A 19,198-nucleotide genomic window follows, 5' to 3' on the forward strand; every position below is an offset into this window, starting at 1 on the left:
TGGGCTTCTTGAGGAAGGGACGGAAGACATGGTCATGAAGTAACTCCATCAGAAGCCAGGTTAGTGAAATAGCAGGAATGATATTTTCAAGTCACATCCGTGAGTGTGTTGAAAATATGACTATTTTTCTGTAATTCAGCTTAATCTGTCTTTTCAGCTCACATTTTTCCTGGCAGAAAAGTCATAGTAATTCTTCAACCATTTAGGTTTAAGCTTTAGTTAGTTTTGGATGTTTCTCCCTTGTCCTCACCCCTGGGAGACAGCTAAATTCTGGGTTGGGCTTCCATAATGTCATGGCCTCCACAGGAAGGGGCCCCTGGTCACTAGTGTGTGTGCATCCTGGATCTACTGGGCACACACACCAAACAGACACGGTCTCATTATCTTGACCAGAAGACCGTTTCAGGTAACCTGGCTTCCTCTCTTTGCTCCCTTTCAAGCCTTTCTGGGGAGCATGGTGCCATGTGACAGCTTCTTTGTGACACTCTGGGGTCTTAGGATGTGATGAGGACTCCTCCAGGCTCTCTCTACCATGACACCCATGTGGCCATCTGTCAAATGCCGCAAGCCCCAATTTCTCTGGCAGTGTTTGAGTGGTTGCTACTTTTCAAATCCCCAAAGTTTAGGAGAGGTCTCTTCCATGTATACTCTGAGCTAACCTATGAGGGAAGGTGTGGGTATGCCTTATCAGAAGTTACCACAAATCTTAAAGAAGATGTGGTACACATATACAATGGAATATTATACAGCCACTAAAAAGAATGCAATAATACCATTTGTAGCAACAGGGATGGACCTAGAGAGTGTCATACTGAGTGAAATAAGTCAGACAGAGAAAGAGAAATATCATATGACATCCCTTATATACGGAATCTAAAGCTGCCAGAACTTACACAGGACTGGGAAGTAGACCCTTGGAGGCACAAACAGAAATGTGTGCACCAGGACCCAGGAGAGAGGAGCAGTGACCCCACAAGAGACTGACCCAGACTTGCCCGGGAGTGTCCAGGAGTCTCCCGCAGAGGCGTGGGTCAGTGGTGGCCTGCTGCAGGGTTGGGGGCACTGAGTGTAGCAGTACATGCATGGGGTCTTTTGAAGGAGGTCGCCCTTATCTTCATTATCTTCATAGTCTGGCCCCAGCTAAATAGCAGGAGGAAACACAGATTCACCCATCAACACAAAATTGGATTCCAGATTTACTGAGCATGGCCCTGCCCTTCAGAACAAGACCCAGTTTCCCCCTTAGTCAGTCTCTCCCATCAGAAAGCTTCCATAAGCCTCTTATCCTTCTCCATCAGAGGGCAGACAGACTGAAAACCACAATCACAGAAAACTAACCAATCTAATCACATGGACCACAGCCTTGTCTAACTCAATGAAACTATGAGCCATGCCGTGTAGGGCCACCCAAGACAGATGGGTCATGGTGGAGAATTCTGACAAAATGTGGTCCACTAGAGAAGGGAATGGAAAACCACTTCAGTATTCTTTCCTTGAGAATACCATGAATGTATGAAAAGGCAAAAAGACAAGTCACTGAAAGATGAACTCCCCAGTCAGTAGGTGCCCAATATGCTACTGGAGATCAGTAGAGAAATAACTCCAGAAAGAATGAAGAGATGGAGCCAAAACAAAAACAACACCCAGTTGTGGATGGGACTGATGATGGAAGCAAGGTCTGATGCTGTAAAGAGCAATATTGCATAGGAACCTGGAATGTTAGGTCCATGAATCAAGGCAAATTGGAAGTGGTCAAACAGGAGATGGCAAGAGTGAATGTCAACATTTTAGGAATCAGCAAACTAAAATGGACTGGAATGGGTGAATTTAACTCGGATGACCATTGTATCTACCACTGCGGGCAAGAATCCCTTAGAAGAAATGGAGTAGCCATCATAGTCAACAAAAGAGTCCGAAATGCAGTACTTGGGTGCAATCTCAAAAATGACAGAATGATATCTGTCCATTTCCAAGGCAAACCATTCAATATAACAGTAATCCAAGTCTGTGCCCTGACCAGTAGTGCTGAAAAAGCTGAAGTTGAATGGTTCTATGAAGACCTACAAGGTTTTCTAGAACTAATACCCAAAAAAGATGTCCTTCTCATTATAGGGGACTGGAATGCAAAAGTAGGAAGTCAAGAAACACTTGGAGAAACAGCCAAATTTGCCCTTGGAGTACAGAATGAAGCAGGGCAAAGGCTAATAGAGTTTTGCCAAGAGAACTCACTGGTCATAGCAAACACCCTCTTCCAACAACACAAGAGAAGACTGTACACATGGACATCACCAGATGGTCAACACTGAAATCATACTGATTATAGCCTTTGCAGCCAAAGACGGAGAAGCTCTATACAGTCAGCAAAATAAGACTGGGAGCTGATTGTGGCTCAGATCATGAACTCCTTATTGCCAAATTCAGACTTAAATTGAAGAAAGTAGGGAAAACCACTAGACCATTCAGGTATGACCTAAATCAAATCTCTTATGATTATACAGTGAATGTGAGAAATAGATTTAAGGAACTAGATCTGATAGACAGAGTGCCTGATGAGCTATGGACGGAGGTTCATGACATTGTACAGGAGACAGGGATCAAGACCATCCCCAAGGAAAAGAAATGCAAAAAAGCAAAATTGCTGTCTTAGGAGGCCTTACAAATAGCTGTGAAAAGAAGAGAAGCCAAAAGCAAAGGAGAAAAGGAAAGATATACCCATTTGAATGCAGAGTTCCAAAGAATAGCAAGGAGAGATAAGAAAGCTTTCCTCAGTGATCAGTGCAAAGAAATAGAGGAAAAGAATAGAATGGAAAAGACTAGAGATCTCTTCAAGAAAATTAGAGATATCAAGGGAACATTTCATGCAAAGATGGGCTCGATAAAGGACAGAAATGGTATGGACCTAACAGAAGCAGAAGATACTAAGAAGAGGTGGCAAGAATACACAGAAGAACTGTACAAAAAAGATCTTCACAACCCGGATAATCATGATGGTGTGATCACTCACCTCGAGCCAGACATCTTGGAAAGCAAAGTCAAGTGGGCCTTAGGAAGCATCCCTACAAACAATGCTAGTGGAGGTGATAGAATTCCAGCTGAGCTATTTCAAATCCTAAAGGATGATGCTGTGAAGGTGCTGCACTCAATATGCCAGCAAATTTGGAAAACTCATCAGTGGCCACAGGACTGGAAAAGGTCAGTTTTTGTTCCAGTCCCAAAGAAAGGCAATGCCAAAGAATGCTCAAACTACCACACAATTGCACCCATCTCATATGCTAGCAATGGAGAAGACAATGGCAACCCACTCCAGTGTTCTTACCTGGAGAATCCCAGGGACAGGGGAGCCTGGTGGGCCGCCATCCATGGGGTTGCACGGAGTCGGACATGACTGAAGTGACTTAGCAGCATATGCTAGCAAAGTAATGCTCAACATTCTACAAGCTAGGCTTTAGCAATACGTGAACCGTGAATTTGCAGATGTTCAAGGTGGTTTTAGAAAAGGCAGAGGAACCAGAGATCAAATTGCCAACATCCGCTGGATCATTGAAAAAGCAAGAGAATTGCAGAAAAACATCTATTTCTGCTTTATTGACTATGCCAAAGTCTTTGACTGTGTGGATCACAACAAACTGTGGAAAATTCTGAAAGAGGTGAGCATACCAGACCACCTGACCTGCCTCTTGAGAAATCCGTATGCAGGTCAAGAAGCAACAGTTAGAACTGGACATGGAACAACAGACTGGATCCAAATTGGGAAATGAGTATGTCAAGGCTGTATATTGTTACCTTGCTTATTTAACTTATATGCAGAGTACATCATGAGAAACACTGGGCTATCTTGCCATCTCCTGCTGGGCTAGATGAAGCACAAGCTGGAATTAAGGTTGCCGGGAGAAATGTCAATAACCTCAGATATGCAGATGACACCACCCTTATGGCAGAAAGTGAAGAAGAACTAAAGAGCCTCTTGATGAAAGTGAAAGAGGAGAGTGAAAAAATTGGCTTAAAGCTCAACATTCAGAAAACTAAGATCATGGCATCTGGTCCCATTACTTCATGGCAAATAGATGGGGAAACAGTGGCAGACTTTATTTTTTTGGGCTTCAAAATCACTGCAGATGGTGACTGCAGCCATGAAATTAAAAGATGTTTACTCCTTGGAAGGAAAGTTATGACCAACCTAGACAGCATATTAAAAAAGCAGAGACATTACTTTGCCAACAAAAGTCTGTCTAGTCAAGGCTATAGCTTTTCCAGTAGTCATGTATGGATGTGAGAGTTGGGCTATAATGGAAGCTGAGCGCCAAAGAACTGATGCTTTTGAACTGTGGTATTGGAGAAGACTCCTGAGAGTCCCTTGGACTGCAAGGAGATCCAACCAGTCCATCCTAAAGGAGATCAGTCCTGGGTGTTCATTGGAAGGACTGATGTTGAAGCTGGAACTCCAATACTTTGGCCACCTGATGTGAAGAGCTGACTCATTTGAAAAGACCCTGATGCTGGGAAAGATTGAGGGCAGGAGGAGAAGGGGACGACAGAGGATGAGATGGTTGGATGGCATCACCAACTCAATGGACGTGAGTTTGAGTAAACTCTGGGAGTTGGTGATGGACAGGGAGGCCTGGTGTGCTGCAGTTCATGGGGTTGCAAAGAGTCGGACACAACTGAGTGACTGAACTGATCTGAACTGAAAAAAATACTGATACAAATGAACTTACTTACAAACAGAGACTCACAGACTTAGTAAACGAACCTATGGTTGCTGGGGGAAAGGGATAGTTAGGGAGTTTGGGATGGTCATGTACTTACTGCAATATTTCAAATGGATAACCAACAAGGACCTATTGTATAGCACATGGAACTCTGCTCAATGTCATGTGGCAGCCTGGATGGGAGGGAAGTTTGGGCAAGAACGGATACATGTATATGGTTGAGTCCCTTCACTATTCACCTGAAAACTATAACAACATTGTTAATTGGCTATATGCTAATACAAAATAAAAAATTAAAAAAACAAAAACAAAACTGTGAGCTCTAGATATTTAAGAGATCTAATCTTAATTTTGAGCAGCTGATTCATTTAAAAAGGGGAAAGATTGAAATATATGTTAATAACAAAGCAAAAATATGAAAAAAAAAGTCATCACAAATCTCTGGTTCTTGCTTCCTCTCCCTCTTTTTACTTTCATCTCTTCTGTATGTGGTGTGAGAAGGGCTGAAAAGAACATCCTTTTAAATCTATTTTTTTCATGGCATATTATCTGCTTTAGGAAATTTAAAAGCCAAGGATCTAGCCTTCCCACCCCTGGGTGTTTAGGCATTCATATATCCATCAAATATTTACTGGGCTCCAGATACATGCCAGGTAATGTTCTAAGGATTGGGGACATAGTGTTAAAAAAGATAAAGATCTCTGCCATCATGGGACATAGTAAACAAGAACCTAAATAAAATATATGGAGTGAGTGTCTGATGGTAATAATTACTAGGGAGAAAAAGTGAGGAAGGGAGAATGAGAATTTCTGGGAGGGGGATCATGATTTAAAATAAGTTGAGTAAGGAGGGTGAAACAGATCATATTTAGTCAAGACTTGAAGGAAGTGATGAAGTGACCCATGGACCCATCTATGGGAGGAATAGAGTTCCTCATGGGAGAAGCCTGAGAGTGCTGGCAAGGTTCATGCACTGGGTGGGCCACTGGGGTGGGAGAAGCATGAGTGAGGAAGAAATGGGAGGACATGAGATGCGGGAGGTGTGAGGGGCTGATCATGAGAGACTAGCTTGTTGTTGTAAGGGCTTTGGCCTTATTCCGAGTGAGTTGGCAAATCATTGGAGGGATTTGCTGAGAGGCGACATGTTCCGATGTGTGTGGCTATTGTGTTGAGAATAGATTTGGGGGCAAGAGAGAAAGCAGAGAGGCCAGTTAGAAGCCTGGTGCGATAGTCCAGGTGATGGGGGCTGGGGCATAGTGATAAGGAAGAAGCGGTCTGATTCCAAATGTGTACTGAAGGTGGCGCCAGTAGGATTCGCTGATGGATGGAACGTGGGGCATGAGGAAGAGGCCAGAGTGACTGCGGGGGGTTTTTGGTTCAAGCATCTGGAAGGAAGGAGTTGTACTTGCTTATATGAGGAAAACTGTGGAAGGAGCAGGTGGGTAGGGGTGATTAGGAATTAGATTCTGGAGATGGCACATTCAAGAAGCTTATTAGATGTCCAGTTGGAGATGTTAAATAGGCAGCTGGAGTTCAGAGGAGTCATGCAGGTTGGAGACAATCATGTTGGGTTCCTCAGTGTCTCTGTTATTAAAGATGCCAGACTCCAGGAGAATCCCAGGGGTTGAGAGTGGATGGGGAAGAGAAGAGGTCTGAGCATGGAGCCCTGGGCCACTCAAGTGATCAGAGCTCAGGTGACAAGGAGGAATCAGCAGAAATTGAGACGGTATGGCCAGTAGGGTGGGAGGACCGTGGCTATAATGCTCTGTAAGGCAAAGGGGATATTTCGAAGACAGAGGAGTGACTGCCTACATCAGATACTACTGCTGGTTGACTAACGAGGCCTGAGTCCTCGGTGACCTTGACCATCATGTTTTGGTGGCGCAGAGAATGGAAAAACAAGAATTAGAGACATGTGTAGACAACTCTAAATGACTTTCTGTAAAAGGGGAAAGAAGATGAGAACCAAAAGTGGGATTGGAGAGTTTTCTTTTTAAATAATGGGAAACTAGTGTTATATATTGGAGAAGGCGGTGGCAACCCACTCCAGGATTCTTGCCTGGAGAATCCCATGGACGGAGGAGCCTGGTGGGCTGCGGTCCATGGGGTCATGAAGAGTCACACACGACTGAGCAACTTCACTTTCACTTTTCACTCTCATGCACTGGAGAAGGAAATGGCAACACACTCCAGTGTTCTTGCCTGGAGAATCCCAGGGACGGGGGAGCCTGGTGGGCTGCCGTCTATGGGGTCGCGTAGAGTCTGACATGACTGAAGCGACTTAGCAGCAGCAGCAGTGTTACATATAACACCAGTGGGAATGATCCAGGAGAAAAGGAAGTGTGATGATGAGAGGGTGAGGAAGATCACATCCTTGAGGGGGTCAGAAGGCATGAGTGCAGGCGTGGCCTTGAGTCAGGGTGCAAGTGGAGTCACTTCATAAGCAGGAGGGAAGACAGGTGTGATGCCAGTATTGGTGTGCTTGTGGAGGGGTGGGGTGGTCTCTGCTGATGCTTCTGTTTTAAAAGGAAGAGGAAGCAGGGTCACTGGTGCAGCGTGATGACAAGGAGGAGGTGTGAGAGGGCTGAGCAGAAAGGAGAAGGTGTGGAGAGCTGTGTGTTCAGAGGAAGGAGAGCAAAGAATCGGGGAGCTGAGATGGAGTGGATGACAGCACTGGACCCCCTTGAGGCTGTGACATGAGCTTGGAGTGAGACCAGCCTCTGGTTTGCTCTTTTTCAGCCGCATTGGATGTGATGGGAAAGAGCTGGGTTTAAACCTAGGTTGGGTTGGCCAGAAATACAATGGAGCAAGATAGGGCCCAGTGAATTTACAAGTGGGGGAGGGCAAAGGGGCAAAATATAAACTAGCTAGGATGTAAATTATGATTCTGCAACATGTATGATTTCTGTCAAGAATGAGGGCAATTGGAAGAGGATTTGCCTGTGGGATGTGGGGAAAAAAATTGTGCTTAAGGAGAACCAGCCATAGAAACCACCTGGAACTTGGAGGGAGGAGGAATTTACAGCTGAGAGTTCTTGGGGAAAGTTGAGTGTGGTAAGACAGGTCCCATTTGGTGGTCAGTTGCTAGTTCTTCAAAATTTTTTTAAACTCTTGATTTCTGCTTTTGTTATTCTTTTAGAGGTTATCTGCTTGTGTTTTATCATATGTTCTTTTTTTATTTTAACAGCTTTTTTTGAGGTAATCCACATATATACAAGCCCCTATTTAAAGTGTGCAATTTAGTGGTTTTTAGTTTATTAACAGAGTTGTGCACACATCACCCATCATCAATTTCAGAATATTTTCATTATTCCAAAAAGAAATGTACCCCAAGAGCAATTGTCTCCCATTTTCTCCCAACCATTAGTCTACTTTTTGTCTCTATGGGTTTGCTTATTCTGGACATTTCATGTAAATGAAATCATAAAATATGTGGTCTTCTGTGATTAACTTCTTTCATTTAGCATAACATTTTCAAGGTTTATCCACATTGTTGCATCTATCAGTTCTTCATTGCTTTTTATTATCAAATAATGTGCCATTATTTGGGTGCGTTACATTTTCTTTATTCATTGATAGACATTTGGATTGTTTCTACTTTGAGACTTTTATGAATAATGCTGCTATGAACATTCATGTATGACTTTTTGTGTGGACCTAAGTTTTCATTTTTCTTGGAGGAGAATTTCTGGGTCATATGGTAACTCTCTGTCTAATCTTTTGAGGGGCTGCCACCCTGTTTTTTGAAGTGACTGCAATACTTTACTTTTTTACCAGAAGTAAACGAGGGTTTTGGTTTCTCCACATCTTCATGAACACTTTTTATTATCTGACTTTGGTTATAGGCATCCTAGTGGTGTGAAATGTTCTTTCATTGTGGCTTCTATTTGCATTTCCTTGGCGGCTAAGGATGTTGAGCATCTCTTTATGTGCTTATTAGCCATTTGTATAACTTCTCTTGAGGAATGTCTATTTTAGTCCATGACTCATTTTTATTGAGTTGTTTGTCTTTTGATTTTTGGACTGTATGAGTTTTCTATATATTCTGTTTACAAATCCTTTATCAGATACACACAGGCATATATTTTCTCCTGTTCTGTGAATTATCTTTTTATTTTCTTGGTGGTGTGTTTTGAAGTATCCTGTTGTTCTTTATTTTCAAAATGTTTCAGCTTTAAAATTATGTAAGGAATACATGTATACAATGAAAAATTATAAAACTTTAAGTGAAACACAAAATAAAAGAAATAAATAAAACATTTGTAATTTTATCATTCACGGATAATTGCTGTGAGCATTTGGGGTTTGATCTTTTAACTAAAAAGAGTTCTCATTATTCAGTTTTTAACCTTTTGTAAATCTCATCAGTTGTGAATAACTTTTCATGTCAATAAACATTTTTACAACATCATTTTTTGTTGTTGTACAACATTTAATCACATGGATGTACAATTTACCCCCAAAGGTTCCTTATTGTCAGATGCTTAAATTGCTTTTCCCTGTGATAAGTGTAGTAAGTCTTTATGCGTACCTGCCTTCTTTGAATAGATTTCTAGAATTGGAGTGAGGGATCACAGTGTAGGCACATTTTAGGGTTAGAGAAGCATGCAGCCAGATTGCCTTCTGCAAAGATTGTGGCCAGCTACGCTCCTGCGGGCAGGGAGAGAGCCAGTCCTTGGCCGGAAGCTAACCTGCTCTACGTAAAACAAACAATACTATTGTTGGTAACACGACGTGCTAGGCACTCTTCTAAGCACTTTATACATATGACTCATTATTCCTCACAATAACTCTATCAAATTGGCACTAGTATTTTTCTATTTTACAGATGAGACACTTGAGGCACCGAGAAATTTTGTCCAAGGTCACACAGGAGTGACAGGATTTGAACACTGTGATAGCCAGACTCCTTTCTGGAAGAAAGCCAGCACTGTTAAGTACAATGCTGGCTGTTGCTTGAAGATAGTCTTTATAATGCAAAGAAAGTTTCCTTTTATTCTTAATTCATCAGAGTTTCATTTAGAAATAACTGAAGAATTTAACAACATCTCACATCCCCTTCTTTTTTGCCTATTATAGATCAGAGATTGGCAAACTTTGTCTTAAATGGCCAGATAGTAAATATTTTAGGTTTGGGGTCATAGGGGCTCCATCACAGCTACTCAGCTCTGCTGTTGAGTTCAGAGGCAGCTACAGGCAATATGTAAATGACAAAGCCAGGTGGCTGGCTGCTGGGCCATAGCTTGCAAATTTCTACTATAGATGATTGTATGGGTTTTCTCTCCTTGCTTATTGACACTGAGTCACTCCTGCATTCTGGAATAATCCAGCCTGACCATGCCAGATGTACCACTGCAATCTATTCATTAGTATTTTTCTCTAGGAGCTTTACCTGGTGATTCAGGAATGGGACTGATTTGTGTGTGTGTGTTTATGTGTCCTGGGCAGGCCTCACAAAATGAATGGGGGAAACTTCATCTTTTTTCTGTGCTATGCAGTGGTCATTTTTTCTTTGAAAGACTGATAGAAACTGCCTCCAAAAAAACCATCTTGGTCTGAAGTCTTGGAGGTAGTTCTCTGACATCTCTTCCACTTGCAGAAAGTTATCTCTTCATATTTCCTGTTACATTTGAATCAATTTTGGCAGTTTGTATATTTTTTAGAAAGTTATCTACTTCATCTAGATTTTCCAAGATTTTTCCACTGACTTGGGTGTAGCAAATCTCTTAATATTTTTATTCTCTCCATAATATCTTTTTATTTGATCTTATTCCTAATGTTGTACCTACTTTTTAACTTTATTTATTTATTTATTTTTGAATTAAATCAACAGCTTTATTGAAAGATAAAAGGCAAGCCCCCCACCGCCCCGCCACGGTCCTGGCGGCATTAGCCTCAGGTTCCAGGCATCCAGCTGTCCTGCAGCCGGAAAATGACTTTTTAACTTTAGATTTGATAAATAATCTAATGTTTATTTTGTTGGTCTTTTTGAAAGTTTGCTCTGGGATTTGATTATCAGTTACAATATTCTCCATAATTCTACTCATCATTTTCAAATTTTGATGTTCCTATTTTCCTTTTTCTAGCTTTTTAAATTATCAGATTATTTATTTTCATTCTTTTTGTATAAGAGCAAGAATATTTAAGACTGAATTTTCCTTTAAGTACAGACTTGGCTACTAAATTTTAAGGCATAGCTCTCTTACTCTTGGTATTTTCTAAGGACCTGTGATTTTAGTTTTGTTTTTTTGTTTGACTCAGAAAAGTTTTAAGAATACATCTTTAAATTTCTAGAAGGTTGGGATTTTTGAGTTTCTCATTCGTTTCTAGTTTTATTATTACGTTGAGATCAGAGAGTGTGACTGATAATGGATTTATTCTTTGGACTTTATTGACATTTGCTTTGTGGCTTTTAATTTTTTCAAAGTGCTCCAATGGTACTGGAAAAGAAGGTATAAGTTCCGTTTTTAGAATACATGGTGTTTGTCTATTTAAATGACACTGTTAATCATATTACTCAGATTCTCTGTTTCCATATTCTTCTTTTAAAAAATTTACTTGGTTTTTCAAGACTGAGGGAAATGTAATAACTTTCCCATAACTATTGTGTTGCTGTCATTTCTTTGTACAAAACACACTGGTTGTTGTCTGTTTATGCCTGACTCTGAGCCTGAGTCATAAAGGCAAATCTTGAAGTATCTGATCTTGGGGAGAAAAGAAAGACTTAGGAGGAAGCAACCAGCTAATGTGAATTCCATTCTAACCATTCCTACTTCTGTGTACATATTTGCCTGTGTGTTAGCGTGTGTACTTTGTGGTGTGGGGAGTATATGTGCGTTTCAGCATATATGTCTCTTGGGCATGAGTGTGTAAATATGTTCTTTCATGTGTCAGTGATTGTATGAGTTTGATATGTGTGTCTCTTTATGTTTATTCATCCATCACATCTTTTATTCAAATTGGACTTAAAACATCAGGACTGGTGTCTGCCTTGCTGGCTTTTTTGAGAGTGGTTACAACTCTGAAAGCTCTGCTATGCTGTGTCTTAACCCATCTGAACCTCTTTCCCCTCTCTGGCTGCAGAAGATCCTTCTGGTAAGTTGGTCAGACAGAGACTCTCTGTAGACTCAGCGTTGCTCTGGTGTCCACTAGTGTTGTGTGTCTGGGTACCACATTCTGGCCACACAGACGATGTTAGGGCCATACTTCCAGAGTGGGTCAAGACTCTGAGCACCTCACTTCGCCCTCTCCCCACTGACCTGTTCAGGTTCCATTGGCCTGCCTCCAGCTTGGGTCACCCTTAATAACCTAGAGCTTGATGGGCTAGGCATTGGTTTAAAGGGAGCACCAGCATTCCCCAAAACTCCTGATGGGATTCAGTTCATTTTACAGAATCAGAGCAGGCTTCTGAGAGATCCCTTAGTTGACTGCCTCATACAGGGGAGGAACGCAGGCCCCAGAATGGGCTTTCCTGACACCTTGTCCAGTGCCCTTCCCATGGAACTGGGTGAGCTTTCCCGGTACCGACAGCACAGACCCAGGGCCTGGGCCTGTGTGGGATTTTGGTGGAGGTCCAGGGAGAGTGATGATCCCACCTTCAGGGAACTTGCTGACTCCCTGAGCAACGGGACACCTGGACAGGACCCAGCCGAAGGAGCATTCTAGACACATGAGTCAAGAGGGCCTGCAGACACACCATGTGCAAGAGGAGTTAAAAAATGGGGTGACACCAGTGTGTGCCCCAACAGGCCTGCCCACCTTTCCCCACAAATATAAATATGTGAAGGGGCAGAGAATGTGTTGTCCCAAACTTCCTTTCTTCTCACCTCATTTCCCCCATCTAGCACAGCATTTTTTATATAATGGGCACTTGGCATTTGTTGAATTTCAGGGGCTCTGCCCTGATTTGACCTTGGGGGAGGCTAAGTTCTGATTTTGGAAGCTTTTAGTTTGTGCTGGAGTCTGGAGGTGGGGGGTCAGAATAGTTGTTTGGTGTCTGAGTTTTCGTGGGTCTACTGTAATTTTTTAATAAATAATATTTTATTGACATTTCCTCCCAAGGAGTTGTCCAACTTATGGTCTGAGTTTAGCCTCCGTATACTCCTGGGATGCAGGGGGGACTGTGATGATGAGCCCACTTCACAGAAAGGAAAAGGAAGGCCCCAGGAGCTTAGCAGAAGCACACGGTGAAGGTGGGGCAGAGCCAGGGCGAGAGCCTCTGCTACTCAACACCAAGCAGGTGTGAAGACCTTTTTCCTGACTGTGCAGTCGGCCCCTAAAGAGGCGGGGAATTCCAGTTCTCTGCTCCTCTGAACTCACCCAGCAGGAGAGATTTGTGGTCCAGGCCAGCCCATCAGTCTTGCTTGGTGTTCATCCAGAAGAACCTTGCTTGGCAAGTTCTGTTTCTGAAACTGTTTCTCTTTTTCTACCCACTCAGGAGGAGGAGTTCATTGATTGGTGGAGCAAATTCTTTGCCTCAACTGGGGAGAGCGAAAAGTGTGGGTCCTACCTGGAGAAGGACTTTGACACTCTGAAGGTGAGCCCTCTCCACAACGTCCTCTTCAGTCCAGTGGTCCCTGGGCATGTCTACTGGGCACCAGGAGTTGCAACCAAAAGATAATATACATCTATACATATACGTTTATGGGTGAAAAGATACCTGGGATCTGCTTAGCTTTCTTAAATGCTTAACAAAAGTAAGGATGAGTTATTTAGGTGATGTGGGTTGCCCTCTGATAGATTTTCAAAACATTAAAAATGATCAAAGTTGCAAAATATTGAAAATTATTAAAGCTTGAAGATGAGTACTCAGGGTTTGTCATACTATTTCATCTCTTTTAAAGTTATTTGAACTTTTTTTATTATAAAAATTTTCCATGAAAATGAAAAGGAAAGTCAATGTGAGAATGTACCTCTGACTCCCCCACCTCTGCAACTGGGATAGAAATTACCCAGCACATAGAAAAATATGGTAAACTCTGTTTCTGTGGAAAAAAAAACCCCAGAGCCTCAAGAACAACACAAAACCAGGAGTGAGTCAGCCAAATTCTGGTATTTTGAGGAAATTCCACAAATATGGTTATACTTTTTAAAAGCAGACTCCTTTTAAAAAAGATAACCAGAGGTGACTCAAAACTGCTCCTTGAAGAAAGTTATACAGTGTCCTGGAAGAGGTTTCCAGGTAAAATTCAGGATGCTCAGTTACATTGAATTTCAGATAGATAATGAATAATGTTTTATTCGAATCCAAAAAAAAAATTATTGAATTCGAACTTCAAATTTAAATGGGTATCCTGTATTTTCACTTACTAAACCTGGCAGTCCTTCCTAGAGAACGAGAGGGGGAAAGGTTGTCAGAAGCGTGAGAAAGCCCCGAGGAGCTCCCTAGAGGGGACTGGATGAAGGGAGCTTGAGGCTCGTTGAAGCAGTGGGCGGCCACTCTGGAAGGCCATCTCACGGGGTGCCAAGGGCTGCCCCCGGCACACTGGAGGCCCTGTGTGCTTGTGCCTGGAGACCTGGGGCAGAGATGAGCCTCAGGCACCAGCGGTCAGAAGGCTCAGGCCTCCCCAGGCAGCAAGTTCTTTGTCGACTTGGTAGGTGGGTGTATGAGGCTGGGCAGAGAGACAGAACTATTTGTGTACCAGGAAGAAGGTCCGACACATTAAGTCTGGCATGTGGTCCTGCGGCCTTGCCAAAAGAATGAGAAAAGCCAAGTAAGAATGAGGACTCCTGCCGGGGTGGCCCATGGCCCAGGCACCCTCACTGCTTCCTCAGATGCCGGATGCTCAACTGGCACCCAGCCCACCTGCTTGACCTCTCTGAGGAGATCTCTGGCAGTTTCCAAGTGAAAATGGGTTATTTAAAAACAAAAGGCATTCAACCTGTTTCTTGGGGGGGAAGGCAGACCTGGAAGAAACACTGATTCTTTTGGGGATTGTTAACCACCACCAGCAATATGGGTCTTTGAAAAATAGTGTGTAGCACTATGGAGAGAATGGAGTGCACAATGGGTAGGGGAAAAAAATCATATTTTGGAAATCACTTATCATAGAGGGGAGAAGACAACTCATGGTCTCAATAGGGGAAGACAGAAAACAAAAGCTACAGCAAGAAAGCATAGAAGAAAATAAATCATATAAAAACACAACAGAAAAAGGATAAATGTTAGTTTTCCTATAAATAAAAATGGGCTACACTCTTTGACTAAATGCTAAGGACTCTTAGACTACAGCAAAAGTAAAATTTCATTATACTACCTTTAAAGATGCTTCTAAGGCAATACAATGTAGAATAGCTAAAAAAGCAAATATTTTGGCAAGCAAAATAAAATAAGTGCAAAGAAAGGGGAAACAAATTGAAACTAAAGTCAAAAGCAAAGGAAGTAAAATGGAGTGTTTTGTATAAATAAAAGATGTACATCTCAGTGCAAAAACTCCAAATATTAATGTATGGAACATTAAAGCTTAGAAATCCTTAAAGCAAAAGTGGATAGGAATATATAAAGTAATAAATGAAAGTATGAAATTGAAAAAATTAAAGCTGCAGTGGGATTTTAATGTACCTTTATCTTAGACAGATGAAACAGGCAATAAATAAGGAAATGAAAGATATGAATAACAAGGCAAACATTTTCCAAGCTACATCAAGTAGCTTTAAAATAGAGAATAAAAATAATTAAAAATTAGAAAATACCCTTTTCCTAATGCTCAGAGAACACTTACAAAACCTGATCACATATTAGTTTGGTAATAAGTTACCCAAAACAGAAATCATACAAGACAGATTTAAATGCAATAAAATGAGAAATTAATAACAAAAGTTTAAACAAAAAGACCAACCACTTGGAAATTTAAAAAATATTTTATTGGGACTTCCAGTATGAACATGGCTGCATAAGTCAGCATTTTTCCCTTTTTCTCTTGGAAATCATTCAAACCCACAAACTTCATTTTCAGTAAAAGTTGGAAACAAATAAAACCCGCAGACTCCAAAATACGTGTAAGGGCTGTCCAAAGGCAACTGAGATTGGGTAGAAGCCACTCGGCCGTAAATGAAGAGAAGATGCACGAAAATGATGAAAGGTCATGGTGGTAGCAGACTTCAGAAAACCTCATACTCCCTAATGAAAGAATGCTGATAATTATTTAAGACAGATATTATGGATTCATGGGGACTTATTATCTATTCTCTTTACTTTTATGTGTGCTTGGAAGTTTTCATGATAGTTATAATTCCTGAAATTGAAGTTTTACTGTAAAATATAAAAATTATATTCTTTGTTCACAACAATGGACATGGGAAATTTGGAGACAGGTTCAGGCTGTTGGCAGAAGCCTCTTAGATCCGGCATGGTTCAGAGAAGTAAAGAAGGTGAAGTTACACCAGAATCATATGGATGAGCCATATTTATAGGGAACAGCCTGCCTCTGTTGTGGGAACTAAGGAAATAACTGGTCTAAAAATTAAACACATTTAGTGAAAAATTCAACACATTTAGTGACAAGTAATAAGAAAAGATGTGCTACAGAGTTAATTTAAAAATACTAAGGAAAAAAGAGAAGAAAATGTAAAACAAAACTTAACCAAAAGAAGACGATACATACCCACCAGAAAAGTTTCTCCAAGGAGCAGATGAGATGAAAGACTTTGCTATGAACTTTTTAGAAATAGGGCAGTGTGAATGCAAGCAAAAATGAAAGAACTCAAGGGATGATGAGATGAGAAGAGGTGAAATGTGAGCAAGTAGGATTCAGGAAAGAAGAAGAAGAAAACTTGAAATTGGAAGGAGCACAGGGCAAAATGGCCACATTGGAAAACACAGGAAAAGGTACAGGGGACAGAATGAAATGGAAATAAATAATTATAAAAGGATGAAGAGAAAATGACAAGTATTAGTAGTCAGGGAAATATTAGTAGTCATTTGCATAATTGGAGTCTCTGAGGAGGACAACCAAAACAATGAAATTAAGCAAATAGTTAATAGTTTAATAAAACTTCACCAGAAGTGAAAGAATACTTGAATATGCACATTAGAAGTTCTGCTATGTCAGAAAGTCAGAAAAGATTGACCCACATCGGTCAACTCTGGGACATATCCCATTGTAGTTACTGAACTTTAGAGATAGAGAAAAAAAAAAAATCCTTTGAATAGTCATATCTTCTCCCTTCACAAAAATTTAAATAATTAAAAAAAGGAAATAAGTCAAAGTGGCTTCACTTTCTCTATGACATTTAATACTCAACGACAACAAAGCTCCATGTGTAAGATCATCAGGAAAAGAAAAGGTGACCCAAAAGTTTGACATTCAGCCAAGCTGCCCTTCATGCATAGCTGCTACAGACACAGAGGTATGCATATTGAGGAGCCAGGTAGTATAGCTCCCAGGAGCCTGTTTTGAGGGACTCCTACGGGATGAATTGGAGTAAAGGATGAAAGAGGATGGGATAGAGTGTAAGGACACTGATAGTCATATTATAGATGTAAGGAGAATTGACAGATGTTATTTAAAACTGGCAGATCACAAAATGTGGGAACAACCTAAATGTCCATTGACTGATGAATGGATAAACACAATATGGTAAACACACAATGGAATATTAGTCAGCCTTAAAAAGGAAGGAAATTCTGACACATGCTCCAACACAGGTGACTCTCTAAGACATTGTGTTAAGTGAAATAAGCTAGTTGCAAAAGGACAAGCATTGTATAATTCCACTCTAGAATGCTAGAGTAATTATTTTTAAGAGTATTATTAGCCTTATTGAACCCGGTGGCTTGAAAATAGAGACACCCCTATGGCACATTTACAAAATTGACGTATATACACTACTATGTATAAAATAGATGCCTAATGAGAGCCTACCCTTATTCTGTGGTGGCCTAGATGGAAGGGAGATCTAAAAAAGAGGGATGTATGTATGACTTCACTTTGCTGCACAACAGAAACAAACACAATATTGTAAAGCAGTTATACTCCAATAAAAATGAATAAAAGCAACAAAAATTGACCATGTAATAAGCCATAAGGAAAATCTTAACAAAGTTAAAAGATGGAAGTACCACTGACAATGTTTTCTGATTATAAGGCTCTAAAATTAGAAATTAATAACAAGCTCAAAAGTCATAAAAACTTCTATCTGAAAAATTAAAAAGAAAGCAACTCTCTTTTAACAATTCTTGGTGAAAGAGAATATATAAAAAAAAATTGTGGAATATCTGGGAAGCAATGATAAAACACTATATGTTACACCTTAGTGGTTACAGTTAAAGCAGTATTCAGAGGAAGCTTATAGCCTTGAAAACGTATGTTGATTAAAACAAAAGGATGAAAACTAACTACACATCTAACTCTTAAAATGAGACTATTAACTTGGAATGCCAAGAAAAGGAAAATGAAAACATTATACATCAAAGTAAACAGGGCAATGCTAAGGCAGTAGAAAGCAGAGGCAATTTTAAGTGTTTTCCTTATTAGGAAAGAGGGATCAAAGTAATTAAAATTTCAACTGAAGAAATTAGAAGGAAAAAAAATGCTTAAAACAGTATGAAGAAGAAAATAATAAAACTAGAAGCAGAAAATAAGAAACTGGGTGTAGAATCTGCAGATATGGAGGGCCGACTATCCTGCTGTTCAGTTTCAGATATACAACTAATCTTGCATATTAAGTGGGTTAAAATCACTATTAATTAGGTACATTTTATCATCTATATTAGAAAACCACTGCTTCATTTAAATCTAAGTACTACTCTAACAAGTAAAAATCATTGGCTGTTGAGAGGAGAGAAATTTGATCCACTGCCATTTGGACATCCTGGGCAGTCAGCATTTTGCTGACTTGTGAATTTTCTAGAGTTCTGTCTTTGATGTTCAAATAAAAAGTCAGTTAACTTTTCATTTATGTGTTTGACTGTGATCTTATTCTCAAGAAATGCACCACTCATGTGCATGATGACTCTTGGGTATTTAGAATATTGGATTAATCAGAAAACCCTGTTTTTCAATGGCACTGAACAAATGTCTTCCCCTTTTATTTCCTTCTCCTGTTTTTTCCCCCCTTTCTCTTGCTCATCTCATCTCCATGACTTGCATCTTTTTCCTCTCCTTATCTGCCTCTCTTCCTGGTCTCATCTCTTACCTCCACCCACCCCCTCCAACCTGCCCTCCTCTTGGCTTTCTTCTCTAATCTGCTTCTGGTCCCCCCCCACCCCCCATTTGTCTTTCTGTCCTTTCTGTTACTTGAACTCTATCATGTTTCCTTTTTCCTTGCTGTCCCTCTTCTCTCTTTCCCTTGTCGCCCTCTCTCGTCCCCACGTGTGGCAGGTCTATGACACACCCCTGGAGAATGTGAAGGCCTTTGAGGGCCTGTCTGACTTTTGTAATACATTCAAGCTCTACCGGGGCAAGACTCAGGAGGAGACTGAAGACCCATCAGTCATTGGGGAGTTTAAGGTAAGTCCTTGAGGACATGTCTCCAGCCCAGGGGTCCCA

At 40.8% G+C, this 19,198-nt stretch overlaps 1 protein-coding gene across 21 annotated transcripts in view; it reads left to right on the forward strand.

The window, feature by feature from the left end:
• The window catches only part of DYSF (dysferlin), a 220,588-nt gene that overhangs the window by 173,018 nt on the left and 28,372 nt on the right, over positions 1-19,198 (forward strand). For all 21 annotated transcript variants that reach the window (XM_043918350.1, XM_043918348.1, XM_043918352.1 and 18 more), the window contains 2 exons: positions 13,147-13,245; positions 19,031-19,159. In XM_043918350.1, coding sequence (XP_043774285.1) covers positions 13,147-13,245; positions 19,031-19,159 — 228 coding nt within the window. The remainder of the gene's footprint in view (positions 1-13,146; positions 13,246-19,030; positions 19,160-19,198) is intronic.

Source organism: Cervus elaphus, chromosome 11, assembly GCF_910594005.1.
Source record: "Cervus elaphus chromosome 11, mCerEla1.1, whole genome shotgun sequence".
Taxonomy (NCBI): Eukaryota; Metazoa; Chordata; class Mammalia; order Artiodactyla; family Cervidae; genus Cervus; species Cervus elaphus.